Source organism: Plodia interpunctella, chromosome 1 (assembly GCF_027563975.2).
Source record: "Plodia interpunctella isolate USDA-ARS_2022_Savannah chromosome 1, ilPloInte3.2, whole genome shotgun sequence".
Classification (NCBI taxonomy): Eukaryota; Metazoa; Arthropoda; class Insecta; order Lepidoptera; family Pyralidae; genus Plodia; species Plodia interpunctella.
In genome coordinates, this window is record NC_071294.1 from 3,669,683 (window position 1) to 3,693,284 (window position 23,602).

Consider the following 23,602-nt stretch of genomic DNA (forward strand, 5'->3'; position numbering starts at 1 on the left):
AGTAACAAGGAAGGGTGCTTGGACAATACAATTGGCATGTGTCGCCGTCGACGTTTTAATTTTAATTGCTCAATTTTTCTGTAACATAAAAATTCTGCGTTCCACTCACTGGAGTATTTTTAATGACTTTTTTTAGTTATAATAATGGGATACTAAAATTTTCATGAGGTTGAATTCATTAGGTATAAATAATCAGCAAATTTTCCAGTTGGACAGGATAATTTTATGAAAGACGTAAAACACGGGCCAATTATATACTTAATGATTGCTTTGAATGTTCATGGTCAAACTAGTCTAGGATAATAATATAATTTACTTTGAAACAGGCATAATACCTACATAGTTAAGACATTGACCTAATGCGTTGTTATAGACAGTGGATTCGCATGATCTTGCAATATATAAGTTTTGTACACAATATGTAAATTATGAAGGTCCTAAAATAGAACCTTGCGAATGTCTTATTAAAATAGATCCTAATAAAACTACTTACCTATGTGTTACATGTACCTATGCTTGTATTTACTGACTCATTTGCGTTTTTATTTGTTTCATTCATTGAACATTCAATTTCAATAAGTGCATCAAACCTTCCTAATGGCCAGTGACACTTCTACAGGAGCATCTATGGCTTATATGTAAAGTAACAAATTTATAATCGAACAAATTTCAGCGCTTCTGCAAGTTCGCAATCGTTAAAACCGAACAGCCATGGAGCTTACACCTAAACAATCGTCTGAAGGCAGCACCTTGTTAACGTGGTTTGAGAGCCATTGAAGTGTGCCTTACGAGTTACGTGCGTTCGCACGATGTCTTGCTACATAACCAGTTTTGTAGTAAGTTTCCTTCCTAACATTCAGTCACAATCTAACGCACTTTCGGATTTATCGTGTTCACGTCAAATATGATGCTCGTTAGGAATTTGTTCAGAACTTCAGTGAAACTAAATGTGAAACGATATTCTGTAGATACCGTGAAACAGATACCTCCTAAAATTCTTATTACTGGTAAGTTAATTGATGAAATCAAAATTATTTGAAATTATTAAATAACATAGTAGATACCTTTGAAGTTAAAGTACATATTTAGCGCAGTTAACTACCTAAAAGTTTTTGCGAAAACCTGTCATATATATACATATATTATAATACCATACTGTGCAATAATACTTAAAGGAAAGTTTAAAAAAATATTTTATAAACAATTTGTAAAAAACGTACATTATGTTCTTGAGATATGGAAGAGCGGGGTCTACTGGCACAAGTATTTATATACTTCAAAATAGACTCCAACAACTAATTATATAAAAATGTGCCTACTTTGCGAATAAATATATTTTTTTAATTAATTACGTAAAACTGACTGATTTTCATTCCTTATCACTCAACAAATTATGTAGGCTTGTAACTGAAATAACAGGCAAAATGACGTACTGTTGCATGTAAAATAATGAACATGTGTGTATGTAAATCCTAGCTATAACGTATATTCGTAAAATAAATTTTCTTACGGAATCTACGTCTCCTCGAAGTTTGTAAAAGCCCACCAATTCCATATAAGTATAAACTGAATATTCTCATAGACGACCGGCTGGCAACCAATTTAGTTATATTATATTAATAACCACCACACAATAAGCTACGAGTTTCTCAACTTTTGACTTCTGATCTAACCCCTTAAGCTACACGTAAGCCATCCTTTATGGTGTAAGGAGGGATAAGTACAGAAGCGATACTGTGTCATTTATTACAGTTATTATTTTACAGATTTTTCCGGGCTAGTATATCAATTTCATTCAAAAGTTATTAGCCGCTTCAAAGCCGCTTTTTTATCTTCAGAATATCGTACGTGTCTTTATTTACCTAAGTACATGAAAAACATGTTTACTGTTACATTTCATTGCAACTACGCGCTCTTATCAGAGATCTTACTCATTCAGACAATTCTCCACGAGAAATTATTACGATAACAAGTAGGTAATATGCAAGCGCCAAGTAATTAGATCTTATGTTTCAAGTTCGTAGTTACGTAACTTAGGTTAGGTTACTGATTCGTAGTCTCAGTACCTATATAATATATGAATAAACTGTCTAATCTGACGTTGAGAATAATATAATTTGTAAAAAAGTGATTATTGATATCCTTCCAAAGAGAAAACAAAATCATTAGCAAAAAACAGACCCGAGTGCAGGGGGTCCCGCGTCCTTCTAAATCTATGGCTAAAAATATAAATGCTCTAAGTGAATATTTTTTTTATTACAGGTGGCCTAGGTCAACTAGGAGTTGAATGCGCCAAGTATCTCCGAAAGAAATACGGTAAAGAAAATGTTATCCTATCGGACATCATCAAACCAACGGAGGAAATCGTCAACGACGGACCTTATCTTTTCGTCGACATCTTAGATTTTAAGGGCTTACAGAAAATAGTAGTGAATCATAGGGTGGATTGGCTGATACATTTTTCGGCGCTCTTGAGCGCTATAGGAGAACAAAATGTTCCGTTAGCTGTAAGAGTAAATATAGAAGGGATGCACAACGTCATAGAACTTGCGAAACAGTATAAGCTTAGAGTATTTGTACCCAGCACTATTGGAGCCTTTGGACCTGATTCTCCAAGAAACCCTACTCCTAATATAACAGTGCAAAGACCTAGAACAATTTACGGCGTGTCTAAAGTACACGCAGAACTCTTAGGAGAGTATTATTATCATAGATTTGGATTGGATTTCCGTTGTCTGAGGTTCCCTGGGGTCATCTCCAGTGACCCACCAGGTGGTGGGACTACAGGTAAGAAAAGGTTTTACAAAAGCATTATGCAGAAACTCGTCACAAAAACAACGATCTGCCTTAATCAATTACGAATTCGTCACTGAGCACTTGATAGAAATAAATTCAATTTTGTGTCCTTCACACAGAAATCGGAATAATCATGTAATACCTAATGAATGTTTCTCTGACGCTTTTCGTTCAGTAATATTAGAAGTACCTAAAGTTTGGTACCTATTTTTACACATTTTTATCATCTTGTAATATCATGTTTTAGGCCAAATAAAGTTTATTATGATTAAGTAGGGAAGTGTATTTTATGATATAAATAAATATACTTATACTTATTTTTATTTCAATACAAAATAAGTACATTAAAATTCGATAAAACAAATTATGAGTTCTAGACTTTATCAGACGATGGTTAAAAATTGTATGTTCATACATATGACTTTATCTATAATGATTTAGTTTGGATATGATATGTTATTTCGATTTCAATGGAAAAGAAATGACTAGCTAGATACCAAGCGTACACATAAACTTTTTATTTGATATCAGTTACGTAAATTAAGTATTATATTATAAAAAATACCTACATTGAGGGTTATGCACAATATGGTGGTTTACACAAATGTAAACTACCTAGTCAACAGCTCATCAAACGAACCAAAACCATTGCAAACTCGCCCCTATTACTGCGTCATAAAGGTTCATGCACGGTAACTTGATGTGCTGTTGACTGTACCTAGTTACTAGCTGATTTCACATGCAATGATTGTGTATGTAGAACTATTGAATAGTAAAAATTACTAGGTACTTAAACGATCTTCTGGTAGCAAACTCGTACAATATTTGTTTCGTCAAGGCCATAGAGTCGAGCCTCCAAAAAAAACATCAATGTATATTTAATCACGTGTTGAAGTTGAGTTGGGACCGGTTTGTTGCTAACCTACAAATTTGCGACTAATGGCATCACAATCACGAAACCTTGAATTTATACTTCCCTAAATATAGTGGCTGATATTAGGAAATTTTTCGACGTGGTCGTAAATTACTATAAAATATATATATATATATTCGAATATTATAATATGTGTATCAAATAAAAGGGCTCAATGGGCAGACGGGTTTTTGTTTTTTAAAATCTTTGCTTATTTTATCATTTCAGACTACGCCATAGCGATCTTCCACGATATCCTTCGAAAAGGGCAGTACGAATGTTACTTAAAGCCGGACACTCGTCTCCCCATGATGCACATTAGAGACGCCCTGAGAGCCCTATCAGAGTACCTCGAGGTTCCTAATGAGCAGCTCAATAGAAGGGTATATAATGTCACCGCGATGGACTTTACCCCCGAAGAGCTCGTCGAAGCTATGTCTAAGTATCTGAAAGATCTAAAAATCACATACAAACCTGACTCCAGGCAAGATATAGGTAAATATTAAGCCTCAGTTGCACCAGTCTACAACCGCCGATTTATATAATACTAGATGTAGCCCGGGGCTTCGCTCCCGTGGTAATTTTGAGATAAAATATAGCCAATAGCGATCTTGGATAATGTTAAAGTTGACTGGTGTAATTGACCCTAAATAGGTAATGTTTCTCTATACATCTGTTCTGATAAAGTATATTATTTATTTCTCAGAACCAATGATTTGACAGATGCTTGCTTTTATGATCAAATTTACATAATTGTAGTAGCACTTCATTTTACAAACACGATAATTATATTTACACAGTAACAGTTGTTTTATCAACGATTAGCGGTCCGCTCCGGCTTCGTTCGGGTAAAACCATAATAATAAAAATATCATATGTTACTCCTGAAGGTTTCCAGTAGTTTTTGAGTTTATTCATTACAAAGAAACAAAAATACAAATATTTTCCCTTTACAATAAGTATGAAATTATGGATCTGTTATGTATAATGATGACACCTTATTTATTTTTAATTCCAGCGGATTCTTGGCCACAAGTATTCGATGACAGCGAAGCTCGTCGCGACTGGAAGTGGAAACCAGAAGTAGAAATGGACGATCTCGTTAGACTCATGATCAAAGAAGTCAGGGAAAGGATAGCTTTAAACGGATTCTAAAAAATCCAACTTACGACTACGGCCCCTTAAGTTAAATATTATTATGGTTGTGAATAAAACAGGTTATTCAATCAATTCCTTTATTTTTAAGCATCCGTAAACCAACATTAATTAAACTTATATCAATATTAGGCATAGGATTAGTAGGTAAATGGATAAAGCAATGAGTTTTGAACTTAAAATTGCTTCCACAGGTAGACAAAAATAAAAAAAAAACTTAAAACATAGTGATGATAAAACTAAATAAGTATCTATGCTTGTAATCTTATTCATAGTGACTCTATTTTTAATCACATTACACAACTCAGTCTTCCTTCTACTATTGAACGGCATGTACCTACACTCTCGCTGCGCTCATGTCAAAATATTAATTGGCAACAAATGGCGACTATACTTTATACATAACTTGAGTCATATGACAGCAGGATGGCCCTATACATTCGAAAAGAGAGTGACAAAGACGGATGTATTATTTTCATATTCTATGACATCTGTCACAGGACTCAAGTTATATTTTGCAAAGTTTAATCGCGAGTGAATTTGCCGCTAAATGTTAGCTTTTCAAAAAAGATTTTGTTTGTTTTTTTGATAAATTCACTGGTGCCAAAATTTCAACAAATTCTCAGTTCAACGATTTTACCATTTAACGTAGCACGTTTACCATATAAGAGATTAAATACTAGTCGACTATACGAAAGTCACGATATGAAGTTAAATATTATATTATTTCTTCCTGCTCGGCTCTCGCCGAAAGTGTACATATATGCGCCAATAGCAACACGTTCCCTTACAATATAACAACATTATGTCCAATCAAACATTTAACAAATTGTGGACGACGATTTAATTATATAATACCTACACTAATTACGCTCAGAGTGATTTATTTTGTATTGAAAATATAAATGATAACGTGTGGATAATCGATTTATTAATAAGTAGTTCCACATTCAAATTAAAGTCACATCTAAAATCATAACAATTAAATATTTAAAAAATATTAAAAGTTTTAATTTACTAACAAACAATGCATATGATCAACAATAATTAACGTAATTTTGCCGAAAGAACTAAGTATTATGCAGTAGATTTATCATATCATCGTTACACATAACTAAAAGTAAGGTTACTGGCATTATATAGGGCGACCGCTGCGTTACGTCGCATTCCCCGTCTCACTCACACATCTTGAGTGCGACAAAAATGGACAAAACCGTATCTTGCGTAAACACCTGTTTTATTGAATTTGCGGTCTAAATATATCGTTACGCTGCGGACGCTATTAACTTATATTATAAGATTTTTTTTCTAATAAGCCCACAACCGGCTGAACCTATTAAATGTCAAATATAAATGGTAATTTCAATAAAACCAAAAATTACACCAGCTGTCTTCGATCTGCAGACAATGTATCCCTTTTAAATACTATTTACATAAACAAGAAGTTTGCACATAGAAATTATATTGAATGATGATTTTAAAAAGTAGAATAGGATATACTTAGATTCAGAAAGTCTACAGGTGCATACATTTTGTGGGATTAAAGATTAGGTAAGTATTTGTATAATTGAAAATCAATGCCACTTTGGTGAATTTCTATTTATACACGTTTTAACAACATCTAATAGGCACATAATAACGTATTGATAAAAAAAAATAGGTACACAATTTTCACACAATATAAAATAAAATACTGGGAACTAAAATTTTTGTATGGTGAATAAAATTTCTAAACTAGGTTCTCTAAATCATGGTGACACTAGGCTAAGAAATATGACTAAATGGCTGTATTTTAAAGAGCTACAAAATATTACTTTTTATGTGTCTAGCGATCCTAGTAACAGAAAATGTAAGATCTAATTTAATTCAAATATTTTGTACAATACCATCGCGACTAAAAGTGGTATAGGTAGATAATTAGTACGATTTCACAATATCGATTTTATATGACCAATAAAAATAAATTCGAGTGGCCTTTTCGTTGCATGTTCGTGCAATGCTCGTACATAAATCATAACTCGTAAATCATAACTAGTCACAGACTTTATGTTTTTGAGAATTTAAATTGTTATTATTTTATTGAAAGCGCATAATTGAAAATGGAATGTTTCTCAGTGGAGCATGTTATCCAAAAACAATTTTACTAATACTGTCTATTATGTTGAACACTTGCGAGCTTTCATCTAAAAAAGTTAGGGCACAAATAGGTGACAAAACCTCTAAAACCTATTTGATATCATTTATAAAAATATAATCGATAATAGTATTCTATTATTTTAGCGATTGAAGTGAAAAATCAGGCACATATGATATTTTATTTACACCAGTGATAAATCTACAAATATATTTTTACAAAATTATAAACAGAAATATAATAAGTGTTATTGTCAATATTGAAGCAGAAAAAACTACATACAATTGATTGACTATTGTAATAATATTTATAACATCGGGGAACACCTTCCCATACACTTTTGAAAAAAGATCTAAAGAAATAGAGTGAGAAGAATTTAAAGAAAAAATATAGTGTTTCTCACCAGCAAGACAGGTTTCTCAAGGTAAACATACAAGGTACGAATAAGGGTAAATTGAGGAGGAAAGATGTATTTATCCAAGATAACAAACTAGCAACTTTAGCTTGACTGTTTAAGTAAGTCCTCAACCACGAAACACAGAGGCGCAGGGTCAGATAAAACTTAGTAGTTATGCAGTCTGGCTACAACTGGCCTCCCATACAATGGGTACAATACATTTGGTAATATAATAGTTAGAGACAAACAACACCTGTCTCTTTTTACAAGCTCGTACAAATACTATTATCCTAGCGAATTCTCAAAACAATAATACATTTCAATCGTTTCTTTCGCTCTGTACGCATTAATCCCTTTAGCCATACTTATATTTATATAGCAATGCCACAAAGTACAATGTCGCAAAATAAAAATGTACATTAACTATTTAAAATGGAACTTTGTATCCTAAATTCTGTAACATATACCGAAACCCCTAGCCAAAATAATTGCACCATGTATCACAAATACCCTAAAAGTATTAATCAAAGGACGTCAAAAATCGTATCACGAATGATTAACGTCGTATGCGATGCTTTGGACATATACATGCACGGTGTATTCTCGTACGTTATCGAAATGTCTGCGCTTATACGAGCCGTGTGCGAAGTCTTATACCAAACAACAAATTATGTTCATTTAAATGTGAGCTTTACCCGTTGAAGTCATCAAAACTCGCTGTAAGCTCTCTTACAACTAACTTGTTTGTATAGTATATTTTTTAATTAAATTTATTACTTGTGTTTTAGATGTAATTGTGACAAATATTTTAAACCATAACGTTGGACATTTTTCTATAGTTTATAAAAGGTTATAGGGTATTTCTATATGTTTAAGGATGGCTACCTAACTGGTGGTATTCCTTTAACTAACTACCCGCTTTTGACGTCCATTTGTACCAAATACATAATAATATACATGCTAAATGCATATAATTCTAACATAGTAAAAATAAAGGTTTAAAATTTACTTATACCAGTGATTATATCAGCTGACTTTGACATTACTAACAACACATGGCAACTTGCAATCCATTATAGAATTGTAATACAAAACATAAAATTTTAAATTAGTGTATTAATTGAGCCGCGCCATTTTTTATCAGCGATTGAAATAATGTTCACTAATGTAAATGTCAAACGTACATACTAATTTTGTTGAAAAACTTGGTCATGATAATCATGAAATAATAGTTACTTAAACTTTACAGGCGCACAAAGTAAGTACTTAAGTACTTCTAAGGTCATTAACTATTAACCATTCTGAAGCTGATAAAAATACACACGATAAACAAAGTGCAAAGTAGTGCTAATATAAGGCAGAATTATGTTTAAAACAAAAATATCAACAAGTGCCTAGCTCTGAAGATGAGAAATCTATTACAAAAAATAAAAAACAATATAATTTTACCCAACACTCTTTAGAGTTTGTCGAACAAGTTTTTGAAATTGACATTAGACGCTGTAATTAAAATTTGAAATCATGAATCTTACACTAAAAGTACGTTGGAATATAAAAATAATATCAGGCCTGCGGAAATAATAAGTATATGCAATAAAATGCACAGAAAATCTTCGTTGACATATTCGTTATGTTAAAGTAAAGTATAAATGCATTAATAATATCTTACAACGTTTAAAAATGATTAAGAAATAGAATTATGCATAAATTTATAGCATATATTTAAAGTTAAGCATCATATCATTAAGTTATATACAAGAAAACAAAACGTAAATTCGTGATGTTATGAAATAAAATTAAATTAGAACTAGAATTGATTTTTATAACATAAATATCTTATAAGACTCTCCATTGGTAAAATATTAAAGTCATAATCATGGACGTGTCATAATGTTAAAATATTTTGATAACATCTGACAATGAAACCTTTTTTGACAGGAGATTCATAAAAAGGCAAATATGGTTAGAGTGTATTGTTTTAAATTGATAAGAATAAAGATTGTATTAATAAAGGCAAGAGAGGCCCACAGACTTGTTTCTATTAACATTTCACTTTTTATTTTCAATCTAATAACCTCAAAGGCAATATGATTTCCAACACGCACAAAGATTTTTCTATAACCCGCGTTATTATTTTAAAAAATCACACAATGATAAGCAAAATCCTTGCAAAATCATACAAGGAAATGTCGTGCGAGTTACATAACACACACAACATCCAACCTATCATTCTCATGGCAATAGCAAAAATATAATTTACCTACAATATAATTGACTCGTCGTTCTTATTCAGACTTGAGATGGTTCAGCTGTTCTCGGTTCATGTTGATCTCTTTCAAACGCTGCCGGAGCTGTGCTTTCTTCAGATTTGTCATTATCTGCGTCGATTGGTAGAGCCACGAACCCTGGAAGTTATACAAAAATCAAACAATCAGTATATATAAAATTCTTCCGTAACTGACTGATACATAAAGCATTGCGATAAGATTTGTTCACTCCTTGAGGAATGAGCGGGTTTTACGAAAATCTCAAGGGAATAAAAAAAACTGCGTTTTTACGCGCGTACGAAAATTCGAGGGCACAAGCTGTTTAAACATAAAACAAGATGCTCGATGGCGCAACAATAAAGCTTAAAATAAGTACGGGCCGAGCTCTAATTTCAAGAAGTTTGTTTTAAATAATATCTGCAAGATGTTCTAAATTTAACTCCCATAATTTACTTTCACAACAAATAATTCAATGATGTCCTTTCGATTTTTTTTTGTATTTATTGAGTAATTTGATAGATCAAAATATATGTAATTAAAACTCTACAAAACAAATTCTGTACAGTATTAAAAATGTCTATATTAGCAACATATTATTTTATAAAAAATTAATGCACGACTCAAAGCTAGAATAGAATATACCACCTACCTAGACATATATGTCACCTACATTACACATACCTAGTTGATTTATTGTAATTGAATATCAGCGTTCAATCACACTACTATAATTAATTGATAAGATAAGACTGTTATTTTTAAGAATAACGAAAATTCTTGCAGACTAATTTGCAATCGGTATTATTATTATCAATGCTATCACGTTAATTAATGTAAATAAATCAAAGATATTTAAAACAAGGTTTGTTGAATCCAAAGGGTGTTTCTCAGAGCGTGTACCTTCAATTATCTTGAGTAAGGAATCATTTCATAAAAATGACACAGTAAAAATAATTATTTTAAAGTCAAATAGTAAAACTAATTCTTGACTTTGTTAAAATTTAAAAAATTGTAATGACAGCGCGGCCGCGACGACAAAATGCTCTGAGAACCACCCGAATAGGAAGTGAAAAGACAATCGGGCTTACCACCATTAACATGCAGTTCAGGAGTAAAGGAATGGAGAAAACGATTGATATGAACAGTCCTTTACTATCAAAGTATTGTTGTCTTGAAAACAACGCCCAGTTTCTGGCTGCAACCTCGTTTATACTCTCCGAGAAATATACCAGTAGTACTGAAACAGGCGAAAAGTATTATATTAAATCATCACACTATATCATAAGCTTTTGCCCGCGGCTTCGCCCGTCTGAATTTCTCAGCGGAACTGACATGATTTTCATAATTTTCACCACCCATAAAAGTCATTTGGAGTTTTTTTTAAAATTGTAACCTAAGCATCGGTGAAGAAATCCACATTATCTTATATGACTTATTCGATACTAGCGGCCGCCCGTCCGGCTTCGTTCGGGTACTGGGGTATTATTTAATCTGTGGTTCGGGTAAGAACATAAAAAATTATACACCTCGGACCTTCTTCGGGAATCCCAATGTCTATTGGTGAAGACCGCATGAAAATGTGTGCAGTAATTTTTGAGTTAATCACGAACAGACACAGACTTTTATTTCTTATTAATTTTAATGTGAAGAAAATTTATAATTTACGAAAATGATTTCATATTTTTTAATTTAGTGTGTTATGTTCAGTACAGTCAATCAAATGTCACGTTAGCCTGCAACTTTAAATGGCGGCAATAGAGACAAATAACAATTAATTTGGGTAGACTGGTGCAGTACCGTTGACTGTACATGACCTATGAAGTTCGTATTTTTATTTTAATTCATAATGAAATCGCGCAGTTCAGAAGGTTAATGAAGTGCGCGCATAACATACTGGCCGCGACCGTACAACGAACTGATTGGAGACTAGCGAGGTTAGCCACCTCCATGTGTGATAGACACTAGGTACCTATAAAACAAAATATAGTTATGTCGCAGCCAACTGGTTAAAATAGCCGTTCAATCAAACAACTAGCCCTTTGACTGAACAACGCCATTCAATCACACGGCTATACGTCGTTTAGTCGACTTGTTGACTGCAACGTTTAACACTACAGCTAGACAACGCTTAGCCAACTGGTTAAATGGTTGGTTAACCAACTGGTTAATGGGCAGTTACATCAGTAGTGGCGTGTGATTTCGCCTTAGATTAGGACCATTTCATATCCTCCTGTTGATATGTACGAAGAGACTAAGGCTAGACACATAGGCTAGACAGCTGTTAGGCAACAAAATCATTTTTAATGAGGGAGTTCTTTGCATAAAACTGGTTTTCCTGCCGCTTTGTGAAAAAGTCCTAAGGGCTAGTCGAAGAATATGTGCGTTCAAGTGTTAGGTACGTAACGCAATTTTTGAAGATATTTGACCCCCCCTCCTCCCCTTGTAACGATTTTCTGTACCCAACTCCCCATCTCTAAACGTTACGTAATACTCAAGTGACAATTTTCAGTCAGCATGAGAGCCTTTATAGGCCAAGAACAGCTGATGATACAAATCTCCCTCTTTTGAGGGAGGTTCTCTTTTTTCATTATGAACACTATGAGCTCACTTTAATAACAATAGCAATGTGCTTCTGCATAAACACTAACGAATACTGACAACGAAAACAATATTAAACGACGTACAATACAATAGCGATTCCCCGTGAAATATAAACGAAAAGGTTTGCCAACTTGCGAGATCAAATTAAAAATGACGACCAGACTATACAATCGCAGGATTCCCCGTAAAACGTAAAGGAAAAGGGTTGCCAATTTGGGAGTTTTAATTCCCTATTTTACGAGCCCCGCTCTCCCCAAATTGCGTTACGTACCTACGTAATATTTGAACGCGCCCTAAGAGCTACATTCAAGGTAAGGTTTCTTAAAAAGCATACCACACGCAACCTGCGTGCTTGGGTGAGACAGAAGACGAGTGTAAGTGACTCAGTAAAGTCATACGAACTGCACACCTTGATGTCATTTTCTAAACGACAAAAGACCACACGATCTGATTGGTGAAAAGCTGAAACTTCATATACAGTTATTATGTTAGTTATTAATGAAAACATTAAAATTTACTACAGCAAACAAATTGATAAACAATATTTGGAATGCATCGAAATACCTATAATCATCCATAATCAAAATTATAAATGCGAAAGTCTGTCTATCACACCGTTGGATTGATTTTGATGAAATTTGAAGGTATTTAGTACTGAGGTCAAACATAGCATAGGTAGGCTACATAGCGCGGGCAATATTATAACTCAATGTCTGAATGATATCTTGATCATTTAAAAAATAAATTCTGCAGGCATATAAAATAAACAAGCGTTGTTTGAAAGAATTTGGAATTATGCCCAATACAATTTCTTACGTTTTAATAATTATCTAGCATGCAAAAAACCAAGGACATTTGGGTTTTATCGTGCATTGAAATAATCGGCGATGTCGCTTGAAAACACGCCACAAGATAGGTAATCTTGTGGCGTGTGATTCCGCCCTAGAATAGGACCACTCCATATCCTGAAGTGGGTGTTGTCAGAGGCGACTAAAGGATACAAAACCTAGGCAGCTGATAGGGAACAATAGCATTTTCTAGGGGGGTTTACGGTACGGCAATGGTGGCCGTTTGTAAAATCCCAGTCGAATCTACAGAATTTTAAAGTTAAGTTAAAGAAGAAACTGGGAAAACACTCCGATGAGAGAGACAAACTGAAACTCAGTTATTTATCATCATAAATTAAATATTAAACTTAAGTATCAATGCTCTTGCATTACTTATTTATTAGTAAGCATATTCAAAGGCAACAGGCGGAACACATGCACATGTAAATTAATGTTAATATGAAATTTAAAGTAAGTTATAATTGTAACACAGAAATTAAATTCTGTAGATTATTTCAAACCATAATAATATTTCTGTACCAATAATTTAGAATTCTTATACAATAGAATACTTACCACTATCAAAACATGTTGTGGAATTAGAAAAAAATAAGAAAAAATATATGATTGACCTTCACTATTAAAATTGTTTTTATAAATCTTGTATTTAAAGTGACATTATGATCTCAAGGTTTTATCAGTCATATGTTAATGAAACACCTAATTTGCATAAAATGATGATTACTTATTTAAAAAAAATACTAGAACAGGTGTATAGGAATCAGGAAAATTCTGTCCTGGAAAAACACTCCAAGGAGATTCTGTCTTAATACTTGCCTACCTTTCCAGTTTCCATGTAAAAGCTAAGGGAATTGAGTTGCACTAACATATAGTTGTATAAAGGGTATGCTATATTTTATGGTAGAAAATTAAATATTATATAGTTTTTCACTTTAAAGGCTGCAGTAGTTTGATCCAATAGGAATTTAGGGACCTTAAAAAGTACTTAAGGGTCTATTCCAGTTGGTACCAAATGTTGTTTGTCAACAGATTTTGCATGATGGAATATCAAATAATATCCATTTGTTCTCACAAACTATTTTATTTATCCCTTAGTATTTCTATTACTTGATCTGTGTGTGTAAAAGATTAAATAAATATGATTGTACTTACAAAGTATTATGAAGAGCAATATTTGGAAATTCCCATAATTTCTAGTTGTGAAACATGTGAGTGTTACTAAGATGTGAAATGAAAGCAGTGCAATGAGCCACGGATCACGCCACTCAATCTGAAATAAAAAAAATATGTAAACATCAGATGTCAGAATAGGACCATTCCACATGCTTCTGTTGATGTCGTAAAAGGCAACTAAGGGATATAAAGCATACAATACTGTGTGCAACATCAGGGCTGACATCAAGCAAATTGACTGATAACAATTTGATAATCATATATTTTCACCATAACTAACAACCCCAAATAACAATCAGGGAATTAAAATACTTCTTCTTAGTATTATTATTACTAGACAGTTCAATACTTAATTTAATTTGATTATTAATTGGATTGGAGTGTCAGGGTCAACCATACGTTACTGCGGCAAGTAGTAACGCCCGCAACATTCAATTAAACATAATGCATATGTACGTAGGTACACCGTGAGAATCCGCCCACTTATATAGAACTAACTCTACAACAGAATAATCAAGTGTAATTAAAAATAGTAAATAGAAAAAATAAAATAAACAAGTAAACACTGAAGATTAACTTACACTGCGGATGTAAGAGATAAAATCAGATATCTCATTAACTTCGATAAATTCTTCCATAATCCGGTTTGTGTTTATTACTTGATATAACAGAGAAAATAAATACTAAGGGATAAAAAATAAAACCGACAATGAAATTGCTACAACTACAACAACAACTCTATAAAATTGGAATTTTATTTTATCTTCGACAAATTATTTTCCTCTGTGTTTCTTGTCATTGTTTTTGACGTTTGAATTTGACATTAGATTTTTTTTTCAACAAAGGGCGCTAGTAAATCCTCTACAAAATATAGTTGACTAGTCTGAGGTATTCTATTTTAAATCCCCGTTGATCTCGACTGGAACTATCCATCATAGGCAATGGCAAAATTTATGAGCTACAACGTCAGTAGTAGCAGCAAGTAGGTAATTAAGTTAAAAAAACTTTGAATTGTCATTTTTATTGTCACAAAAACAATGCAGGTTGGGTGTTGATTTTTATTTTTCAAATGAATTCTACGTAATACAATTTTTGATGAAACATTTATTTCTAAATTAATGTTGTTAGACATACCACAGAATTACTTCAAATTAAAACCAGTGATTACAACAATAATAAAAACAACATAGAGATAAACCGGTGAACTATGTACTACATAAATAGGGATCACAGTAAGTATTTATAATCAACGCACCGGCATCAACATGATAAAATCAACAATATTCTATTGTTTACTTGCTTGCACAGTGTACATTGTCCAAGGGGCGCAAGGTTTGCGCGAACAAATACAGTCGCGATATAGTAATGGCTTTGAAGCGGATTTTATAAGTGGATGTGTTTCATTAGAAAAGCAGTGCTCACAAACTGATGATCTCGCGTTACTTTCCTGTGCACTAAATACAACGCGTAGCAACAAAACCCAAGTTAGTTTTCAGTGTCAACATAAGGTATGGACACGTGAAGCTCAACTTCTTGATCTTGCTTTCCTGAACCTAAAATTGAGGGAACCATGCCATGATGAGCCGTTGATAGTTGACTGTCTAAGTCCCGTCGAATATGCAATAGATTGCGTATTGAAAAAAAAGTCTAGTGTCAGAGGTAAAGTCTGTTGGAGGATGATCAACAAGATTGAATCATTAATTTTTAATGATTGGCAAATCACTGTTAATTTTCTTAAGCATTGCGATGATGACATCCAAACACACTTATGTGGCAGAATCCCCCCAGATCCAAAGAGCTTATCACAAACACAGACTGTGAAATGTCTTCAGAACAAGGAACCATTACTTCAGCCAGAGTGTGCATCTGAAATTGCTGCACTGAATGAGATGATGTATAGTACTTTGCAGTTGGATAAACTAGTGTTTGCAGCCTGTAAAGCAGACCAGATTATGTTCTGTCCCGATGAATTACCACGATCATGGTCCATGTATAAATGTCTTATGAATAACAAAAATGATGATAGTAAGTATTTGCAAGTGAATTTCTATTAACAAATCCTTAACTATTAATTTGAGAAAAACTATGACTGTTTTGTTTAGTTTTTCTTCAGTGTGTTTTAAGAATAGCTCATGCAAATGTTTTATTTTAAACAATAAAATATGTATGTGAACAGACCTCAATTATTTTAGGATTGAAGAAGTAGTTATAATATTTGAGCTTTACTAATCATAGCTTATATTTATTATTTTTTCAGGGATGACTAAACGATGTCAAGATCAATTATTTTATGATCAAAGAAGTGTTGTCATGAATTACAGAATGAGTAGAGGTTTGGTGAAAGCTTGTAAAGATGACATAAAAAAATATCACTGCAGGAAAGGTGTAGTGGAAGATAAGGATGTCAGACTTGCACAAATTTTATTCTGTTTAGAAAATGAATCTAGAAACAATAGCACAATTTCACCTAACTGTTTGCGTGAAATGACTGATCATAGAAGAATGCTTATGAACGACTATAGGCTGTCACCAGAGCTCATGCAGAATTGTGCAAATGATATCACTACATTGTGCAAAGGTGTTGAAACTGGTGGAAGGACTATACATTGCTTGATGGATCATGCCAGACCTAGAAAGAAGAAAGATAAGAGAATAAGTCTGGCATGTCAGAAATCTTTGGAGGTTCTGGTTCAGGAAGTGAACCCAGGAGAAGACTGGAGAGTTGATCCAGTATTACGTAAAGCCTGCAAAGATACTGTAAATGATGCATGTCGAGAAGCTATGGAAAAAGGTGGAGGTAATGGAAAGGTGATGTCGTGTCTCATGGAGAGACTTGGAACAGAAGCAATGAGGCCAGCCTGTGAAACAGCATTAATGCAAATACAATACTTTATATCCAGAGACTTTAAACTGGATCCTCAGTTGTATTCAGCTTGTAAGTATGATGCTGTGACACAATGCAAAGCAAAGTTGCAATGGGCTGATGCTAGCGAGCATAGATCTGAAAAGGATCCATTAGTGTTTCCTTGTTTATATAACTTTGCATATAATTCTGAACTGAAGGGGCAGCTGAGACCAGCATGTGAACAACAAGTTAGGAGAGTTATGCGACAGAGAGCAGTAAGTGTTGATTTGTTACCTGAAATAGAAGATGCCTGTATGGATGATTTAGCAAATCTTTGCTTTGATCACACTGGCAAAGGTGAAGAAATACTTTGTTTGCAAAGCAAACTGAGGGACCTCTCCATAAAATGTAAAGAATTTGTAACAAATTTTACAGAAACTCAGAGTAGTCATATTGAATTGAATCCTGTGATAAATTTAAATTGTAGAGATGCAATTGAAAGGCTTTGCTCCTCAAAATTGAAAAGCAAGATAGAGGAAGATGATGTACTGGAATGTTTGATATCTCATAAAAATGATCCAGAAATTAAGGCTGATGCAAAGTGTAGGGCGGCTATAGAACATGAACAATTGATTTCATTGAAGAGTTACAGATTTACTAGGAAGTTTAAAAACGCATGCAAGTCATATGTTGTAAGATTTTGTCCGAAAGCACAAACAAAGAGTCAAGTGGTTGTATGTCTCAGTGAGATAGTACGAAATGACACTATAAACAGGAGAAAACCAACAATTCCAAAGGATTGCCGTCAGCAGTTGAGGAGTCAATTGTTCCAGCAAAAAGAGGATATTGATTTAGATCCTGAATTGAAAGAAGCTTGTAAACATGAATTGGCAGCATACTGTTCTAATGTGCCTGTGGGTGAATCAGCTGCACTGGAGTGTCTGCAAACATCAAAAAGACAAATGTCTTCAGCATGTCGAAAAGCTATATTTGTAGTCAGAAAGCAAGAATTTACTGACAATGCCATTGATTACCATCTGATGATGACTTGTAATGATATGATTGATATGTATTGTCGTAATACAAAACCAACAAAAATACTGGACTGTTTGAAGGTAATTTGAGTATTACACTAAATATACACTCAGTACACAGTGAGAGTTTAACATAATATTTTTGTGTCTACAAAATAATGTTGATTTACTTTTTTAGATGCATCAACAGGAACCGAATTTTGATGATAACTGTAAACTTGTTATTGTAAACAGACTAATAGAACAAAATATGGACTACAGACTCAATAACAATTTGCAAATTTCTTGTAATGAGGACATAAAAAAGTACTGTTCTGACATTATTGGTAAGTATAAATTAATTGCAAAATTTCATGAAGAACTTCATTTGACTACTCAAATTTTGCTAAATGGAAAAGCATGACTTCAATACAATATTTTTCTTATTTCTAATTACAGCCTCTCAACCAGACATGGAACTTGAAGGGAAAGTCTTAGTTTGCTTGAAAGACAAGTTTAGAGAATCAAAATTAACCTCAACCTGCGAAAACGAAGTCGCGAACGTATTGAAAGAGCAAGCATTAAATTACAGACTGAACCCTTTACTCGCGCGACTGTGTCAAGCGGAAATAAAGACTATTTGTGCTGTTCCAAATGATTCTATAACAAACTCAGATGGACGGGTAAGGAATATTTCATTGGAAGGAATTCAATTACTATTTATATCTCTAACTTATACGCGACCTGGGGAATAAATTGTCTTGTTGTTGCGTGGTTTAAAAGAAGTAAGCTTAGAAACAGACAGATGCGGAGGGCGACGTTGTTACTATGTAATGATATAATTAAACTGAAGAATCTTTATTAACGCCTTAACCTTCAACCGAAAGATTACTGGCCATTATTACGAAACAATAATTTTCAAATCCAATTGCGTTCATATAATACCTACCTACCTACTTCAAATAGGTATATTAGGTAATAGAGGTGTGTAATGATAAAAATGTGTCCTACATAACAACATTTGCTCCTATTTAAGTATCGGTTAATTGATAAGACCCAAATACAATTATTGTTATCATATCTTATAATAACATAACTTAGACAATTTTTACTGACTTCAAAAAACGGAATAGGTTCTATATTTATCACTAATTATATATTTATCCTTTTTGGATGTTCACTGATTCTACCGACTACTCACATGTACTACTTTGATAAGCTAGTCGTCCCACCCTAGAATAGGACCACTTCATATCCTCCCGTGGATGTCGTACGAGGCCTTAATAGCCAAAGGCAACAATAGCATTCCCAAAGTGAGTTGACCTCAGGCAGACAGCCGGTTGTAACATAATAGCCAAATCTTCAAAAGTAAATAGATCTTTTTACCCAAACCCTAGGCTTTGGCCCTGGGGCGTCGCAAACCGATCGTATAATGATCAGTTTGCACCATTTACCTATTTGTGAAACATTTTAGTGTAAATAGATATTTTTTTCTATTACAGGTGGAGGAATGTCTAAAAGAAGCACTTTTAAATCGTAAATTAGTGTCGCAGGAATGTGCAAGGGAAGTTGTCCAGATAATAGAAGGCACAGAAGTTGATATAGAGGCTGACCCGTTACTCGAGCGGGCATGCACCATGGATTTACTTAGATATTGCAAGGATCTGGAAAAAGGAGCTGGCAGAAGTAAGTAATTATTTTATGTAACTATTTGGTAAACATTTCCTACAAAACGCCTGTTTATTAGTGTGATAGTCTTCTATATCTTTGCATCTATAAACAAACAAAAGAAGTGGTGGAAGTAGTGGCTAAACAGTTTTATTTATAAAAAGTCAAATCATACTTTAACTTAGTCTCTTTGTAGAGTTTAGTGTATTTCTGTCAATTTGAAATATATCTAAAATGTGAAATTTTACCTTAAAGTATGCTTTAACTTTTTTATGAATAGCGGGGTTAATATTTAACAGTTTTAAAGCAACTGGACAGCGATGGTCGACGTTATGCTGGCAAACACTTGTAAAATCACAACCTTAATGCATCCGGGAGTAGTTAGAGAACACTAAGAATATATATTTTTAAATGGCTGAAATAGAAAAACTAGTAATTGTAGATAGTTGCTACATAAATGAATTTGTAAATTTCAGGATTGAAGTGTTTAAAAATAATCCTTCAAGATGGCAATAGACAACTTGAACCAGAGTGTAAAAAAGAACTCTCTAATAGATTAGAGATGTACAAATATGTTGCTTCGGTAAGTTATTAAATTATTTTTAAATTCTAAAATTAGGTACAAATTTATTTTGTGGCAAACATGGAAAATATGATACTTACCTATTCACATACATATCACACAAAACCTAATGGGATTTGAAGGAGAAAAGTGGATAGTAGTGTAACTCAGACATATCCTCCATATCCTCACTTATATGGATAAGGATGATGATGTTTATGTATACATACATATTATATAAAAAGAAGTCCCGCTGTCACATCTGTCTGTCTGTGTATTCATAAAACGCCATAAACTCATAGACACACAGTATAGTTTTCACTAATAAGTGATTCCTTTCCTAATGGTTTTACCCAAGTGAAGCCGGGGCAGACCACTAGTTAAATACAATTATACCACAGCTTATTACAATAAGCTGAATATTATATTGCTGTATTTTCTAATTAAATTAAGTTTGATTTAACAGAATTTGTTTTTCACTTATAAAATTGACTGTATTTTGTTTCAGGTGGTACACGATTTTGGCGATGTATATGACGAGATCGTGTCTTCACCTTTTAAGAAATATTTTCTAGTTGTATTCATTTCTATTGTAGGTTTAATTTTTATATTTGGTATATATTGCGGTCGCATAATTAGTCATAGAGCAATGTATGTTAAGAAGAAATAGGTAATCAATTCATTGATACTCATAAATCAATAAAAATATATATAGAATTTTTATAAATGCTGTTTTTATTGTCACAACTTGTGTTACATACTAACAATATTTAAGTAATTGATCAGATCAACTGATATTGGATAGGAGATTTTTGGAATAGTTGAGCTTAACCATATACATAATTTGCTAATGTGTAGCCTTAAATATTAATCATTATTTGTATATTATTAACACTTATGCTGTCATTATTTCATCAAAGTCCATGTTTTCAATATCATTATCAGGTTCTTTCTTTACATTTACTTTTGCTTCTTTGTTTACTTCTATTTTAACCGCACCAGAGATTATTTTCTGGCTCTCTTCAAAGAACTGGTTGGGATGATTTATTCCCAATCCACTATCAACATTGTGGATGGTATCAAAGTATTTACTGCATGCAACTTGGTAGTGCCCCTTTTTAACAATCTCCACTATATCTGAAACAGCTGTTAAGATGAAATCAATTAATGCATAAAATCTTAAATTATATCAGTAGTTCAGTCTGTGTGGGATTTCGCATTTGCTTTAGATAGTATTGAGATGAATTAATGTAATCAACTCTTCAAGATTTTACAGTAAACTTAAAGATTTTTTAACAGCAATTAAATCATTGTTTATAAATGATATTTGAGATTTTGTTAAGTCTTACTGTACTTAGATTCATCAGTTAATTCTAAACATAAGTTTTAATTATAGTAATTGATAAAATAAACATTATTTGGAGCATTAACATTGAAAATAAGGTCATACAAAATTGGTGAAACTTATTACCTTTACATAACTATGTAAAGTAAATTAATTTAGATACATAAATATGTATCTAAATTAATTTAATGTTTTAGTGGACTTACCTTGCGATGCCAGTCCGTAGCCTTGTAATTTATTCTTCAAATTACTAATATCACAATGTCTGTATGGACAGCCATGGCAGTCTCCAGGTCCAATTGTCTCATTGATAATCCTTAGACAACTGAATGGTGAATAGTTCTTTTTACTTCCTTCTTTACCATAATTGTATCTAACATTATATGCATATCCTTTCTCAAACTTATCCAACTCCATTATTTTAGTGAACTCCTCTCTCCAGAACCTCAAGGAATCTTCCAAAGTGACACCAATGCCTTTCAAGAACAATCCATACTGAAGCCTGCCTCCGTGTTTCAAGTGATGAGCTAATCTCAATTGCTCATGTAGCTGTCTCATACACATTGGGAAAGATTTCACAGATAATGAATCAAGGCTTTCTATAGGAATGGTAGATTTTGTATTACTGTAATCATTTCCTGTGTATGTCTGATGAAGACCCTTCAACAAACCAACAAGTCTCTCATCCTGCTCTATTTCACCAAGATGATGACAAGCAACTGCTAGACTTTGCCTCAACTGGGTCCGAAACTGTGCTGACAAGACTGACACAAAGTCTTTGTGTGGAATGTAAGCATACCCTCTTTGAAGATACACCCTCCTAAGCTTAACAAGATCAAGAACTTCATAAAATTTCACTTTGTAAAAATTTATATTATCTATATTCTGATGCACATAATGTGTTGATTCTCTTAGATACTGCAGCACCGCAGTTTTTTCTTCATCAGGTATACTTGTATAGCACAGGTTGTTTATTTTAAAGAAGGCATCAATGGCATCGCTACTCATTATTGTGAATCGCATTCTAAACAACTCTAGTTCACGAGCGATAAACCATCGGCGGAGTTCTTCAGTTCTACAATACGCTAATCTGAGTATGAAGTGTGCTATATGATCTTTGCGCCTTGATTGCAAATCATCTTCTGTGGTGCCACATGCTGATTTTTCACATAGTCTTGCATAGTATTTCAAGCCCTGCTTTTTCAAGTCAGCTATAACACACTCCGCCCATTCCCTGGAATTCGTACGCTTACCTTGAAGAGTTGTAGCCGAAGCTAGACTTCTTAGTAATGTAAGCCTTTCCAATGCTAGCGTTTCAAATTCTTGTAGCTTTATATCCTCAATTGGTGGAATCTTGTACATTTGAAGATCGTGGGGATACGTCTCTACCAAACTACCTGTCACAGGTGTTTTGGTTATTTTCCTTTTTATACTAAAATCCATGATTATAAAAATTATTGAAGTTGTAATTTACAAATTACCCAAAATCTGACTGGGAGACTGATTTGGCGCCGATTTTTGACATCTGACCGGTTGTAAATGTCTTTGTCAGTAAAGACATTTATTTAGAGTTGCCAGAATTAAAAACAATTTAGGGTGCAAAATTGCATCATCTAGGTATTTAAGGGACTTATGCTAACGTGTAGTAGGTATTATAAATTCTTTGAGGTATACATAGATGGACGGAGGTCAGTGAAACCTGTAATGTTTTGATATCTGTGAGTGAAACAGAAAGTGCCATTGCGCGATGTGACTGAGAAATACTGTTCTAAGAAATTTCGTTCCTTCAGAATTGTCAAAGATTTACAAGAAAAATTTTCGTCGAGGAATATTTCCGCATGGTTTCTGCGAAGTTTTGAAAATTTGGAGGACAGCACAGCGTCGA

At 33.3% G+C, this 23,602-nt stretch overlaps 4 protein-coding genes across 5 annotated transcripts; 2 read left to right on the plus strand and 2 right to left on the minus strand.

Moving 5' to 3' along the window:
- The first annotated feature begins 791 nt into the window (after positions 1–791).
- Tdh (L-threonine dehydrogenase) lies at positions 792–4,939 on the plus strand. The gene is made up of 4 exons (XM_053752703.2): positions 792–1,007; positions 2,263–2,787; positions 3,938–4,204; positions 4,728–4,939. Exons 1-4 carry the CDS (start codon positions 905–907, stop codon positions 4,862–4,864), a joined length of 1,032 nt encoding a protein of 343 aa, XP_053608678.1. The 5' UTR covers positions 792–904; the 3' UTR covers positions 4,865–4,939.
- Positions 4,931–15,072, minus strand: Tmem18 (Transmembrane protein 18). Its single transcript, XM_053752715.2, has 4 exons — positions 14,866–15,072; positions 14,264–14,381; positions 10,751–10,899; positions 4,931–9,800 (listed from the first exon to the last, which is right to left on the minus strand). The coding sequence occupies exons 1-4, from the start codon at positions 14,920–14,922 to the stop codon at positions 9,681–9,683; spliced, it is 444 nt and encodes a 147-aa protein (XP_053608690.1). The 5' UTR covers positions 14,923–15,072; the 3' UTR covers positions 4,931–9,680.
- A 102-nt stretch (positions 15,073–15,174) lies between these two features.
- On the plus strand, positions 15,175–21,099 carry Glg1 (Golgi complex-localized glycoprotein 1). The gene is made up of 7 exons (XM_053752671.1): positions 15,175–16,309; positions 16,542–18,244; positions 18,342–18,489; positions 18,602–18,825; positions 19,645–19,828; positions 20,287–20,393; positions 20,881–21,099. The coding sequence occupies exons 1-7, from the start codon at positions 15,550–15,552 to the stop codon at positions 21,040–21,042; spliced, it is 3,288 nt and encodes a 1,095-aa protein (XP_053608646.1). The 5' UTR covers positions 15,175–15,549; the 3' UTR covers positions 21,043–21,099.
- On the minus strand, positions 21,087–23,244 carry LOC128674225 (DNA primase large subunit-like). Of its 2 annotated transcripts, none has more exons than XM_053752692.1 (2): positions 21,924–23,244; positions 21,087–21,509 (listed from the first exon to the last, which is right to left on the minus strand). In XM_053752692.1, exons 1-2 carry the CDS (start codon positions 23,158–23,160, stop codon positions 21,268–21,270), a joined length of 1,479 nt encoding a protein of 492 aa, XP_053608667.1. In that variant the 5' UTR covers positions 23,161–23,244; the 3' UTR covers positions 21,087–21,267. The 2 variants fall into 2 exon arrangements, with proteins under 2 accessions (XP_053608667.1, XP_053608659.1); XM_053752684.1 differs by having other exon boundaries at positions 21,087–21,518.
- Positions 23,245–23,602: the final 358 nt, after the last annotated feature.

Coding starts and splice junctions, on each gene's coding strand:
- Tdh (XM_053752703.2), top strand. CDS start 905: ATGATGCTCGTTAGGAATTTGTTCAGAACTTCAGTGAAACTAAATGTG. Junction 2,788..3,937: donor ACCAGGTGGTGGGACTACAG/GTAAGAAAAGGT, acceptor TTATCATTTCAG/ACTACGCCATAGCGATCTTC. Junction 4,205..4,727: donor TGACTCCAGGCAAGATATAG/GTAAATATTAAG, acceptor TTTTAATTCCAG/CGGATTCTTGGCCACAAGTA.
- Tmem18 (XM_053752715.2), bottom strand. CDS start 14,922: ATGGAAGAATTTATCGAAGTTAATGAGATATCTGATTTTATCTCTTAC. Junction 14,382..14,865: donor TTATCTCTTACATCCGCAGT/GTAAGTTAATCT, acceptor TTTTTATTTCAG/ATTGAGTGGCGTGATCCGTG. Junction 9,801..10,750: donor TGAACTGCATGTTAATGGTG/GTAAGCCCGATT, acceptor TATAACTTCCAG/GGTTCGTGGCTCTACCAATC.
- Glg1 (XM_053752671.1), top strand. CDS start 15,550: ATGATAAAATCAACAATATTCTATTGTTTACTTGCTTGCACAGTGTAC. Junction 16,310..16,541: donor GAATAACAAAAATGATGATA/GTAAGTATTTGC, acceptor TTATTTTTTCAG/GGATGACTAAACGATGTCAA. Junction 18,490..18,601: donor GTACTGTTCTGACATTATTG/GTAAGTATAAAT, acceptor TTCTAATTACAG/CCTCTCAACCAGACATGGAA.
- LOC128674225 (XM_053752684.1), bottom strand. CDS start 23,160: ATGGATTTTAGTATAAAAAGGAAAATAACCAAAACACCTGTGACAGGT. Junction 21,519..21,923: donor CTACGGACTGGCATCGCAAG/GTAAGTCCACTA, acceptor TCATCTTAACAG/CTGTTTCAGATATAGTGGAG.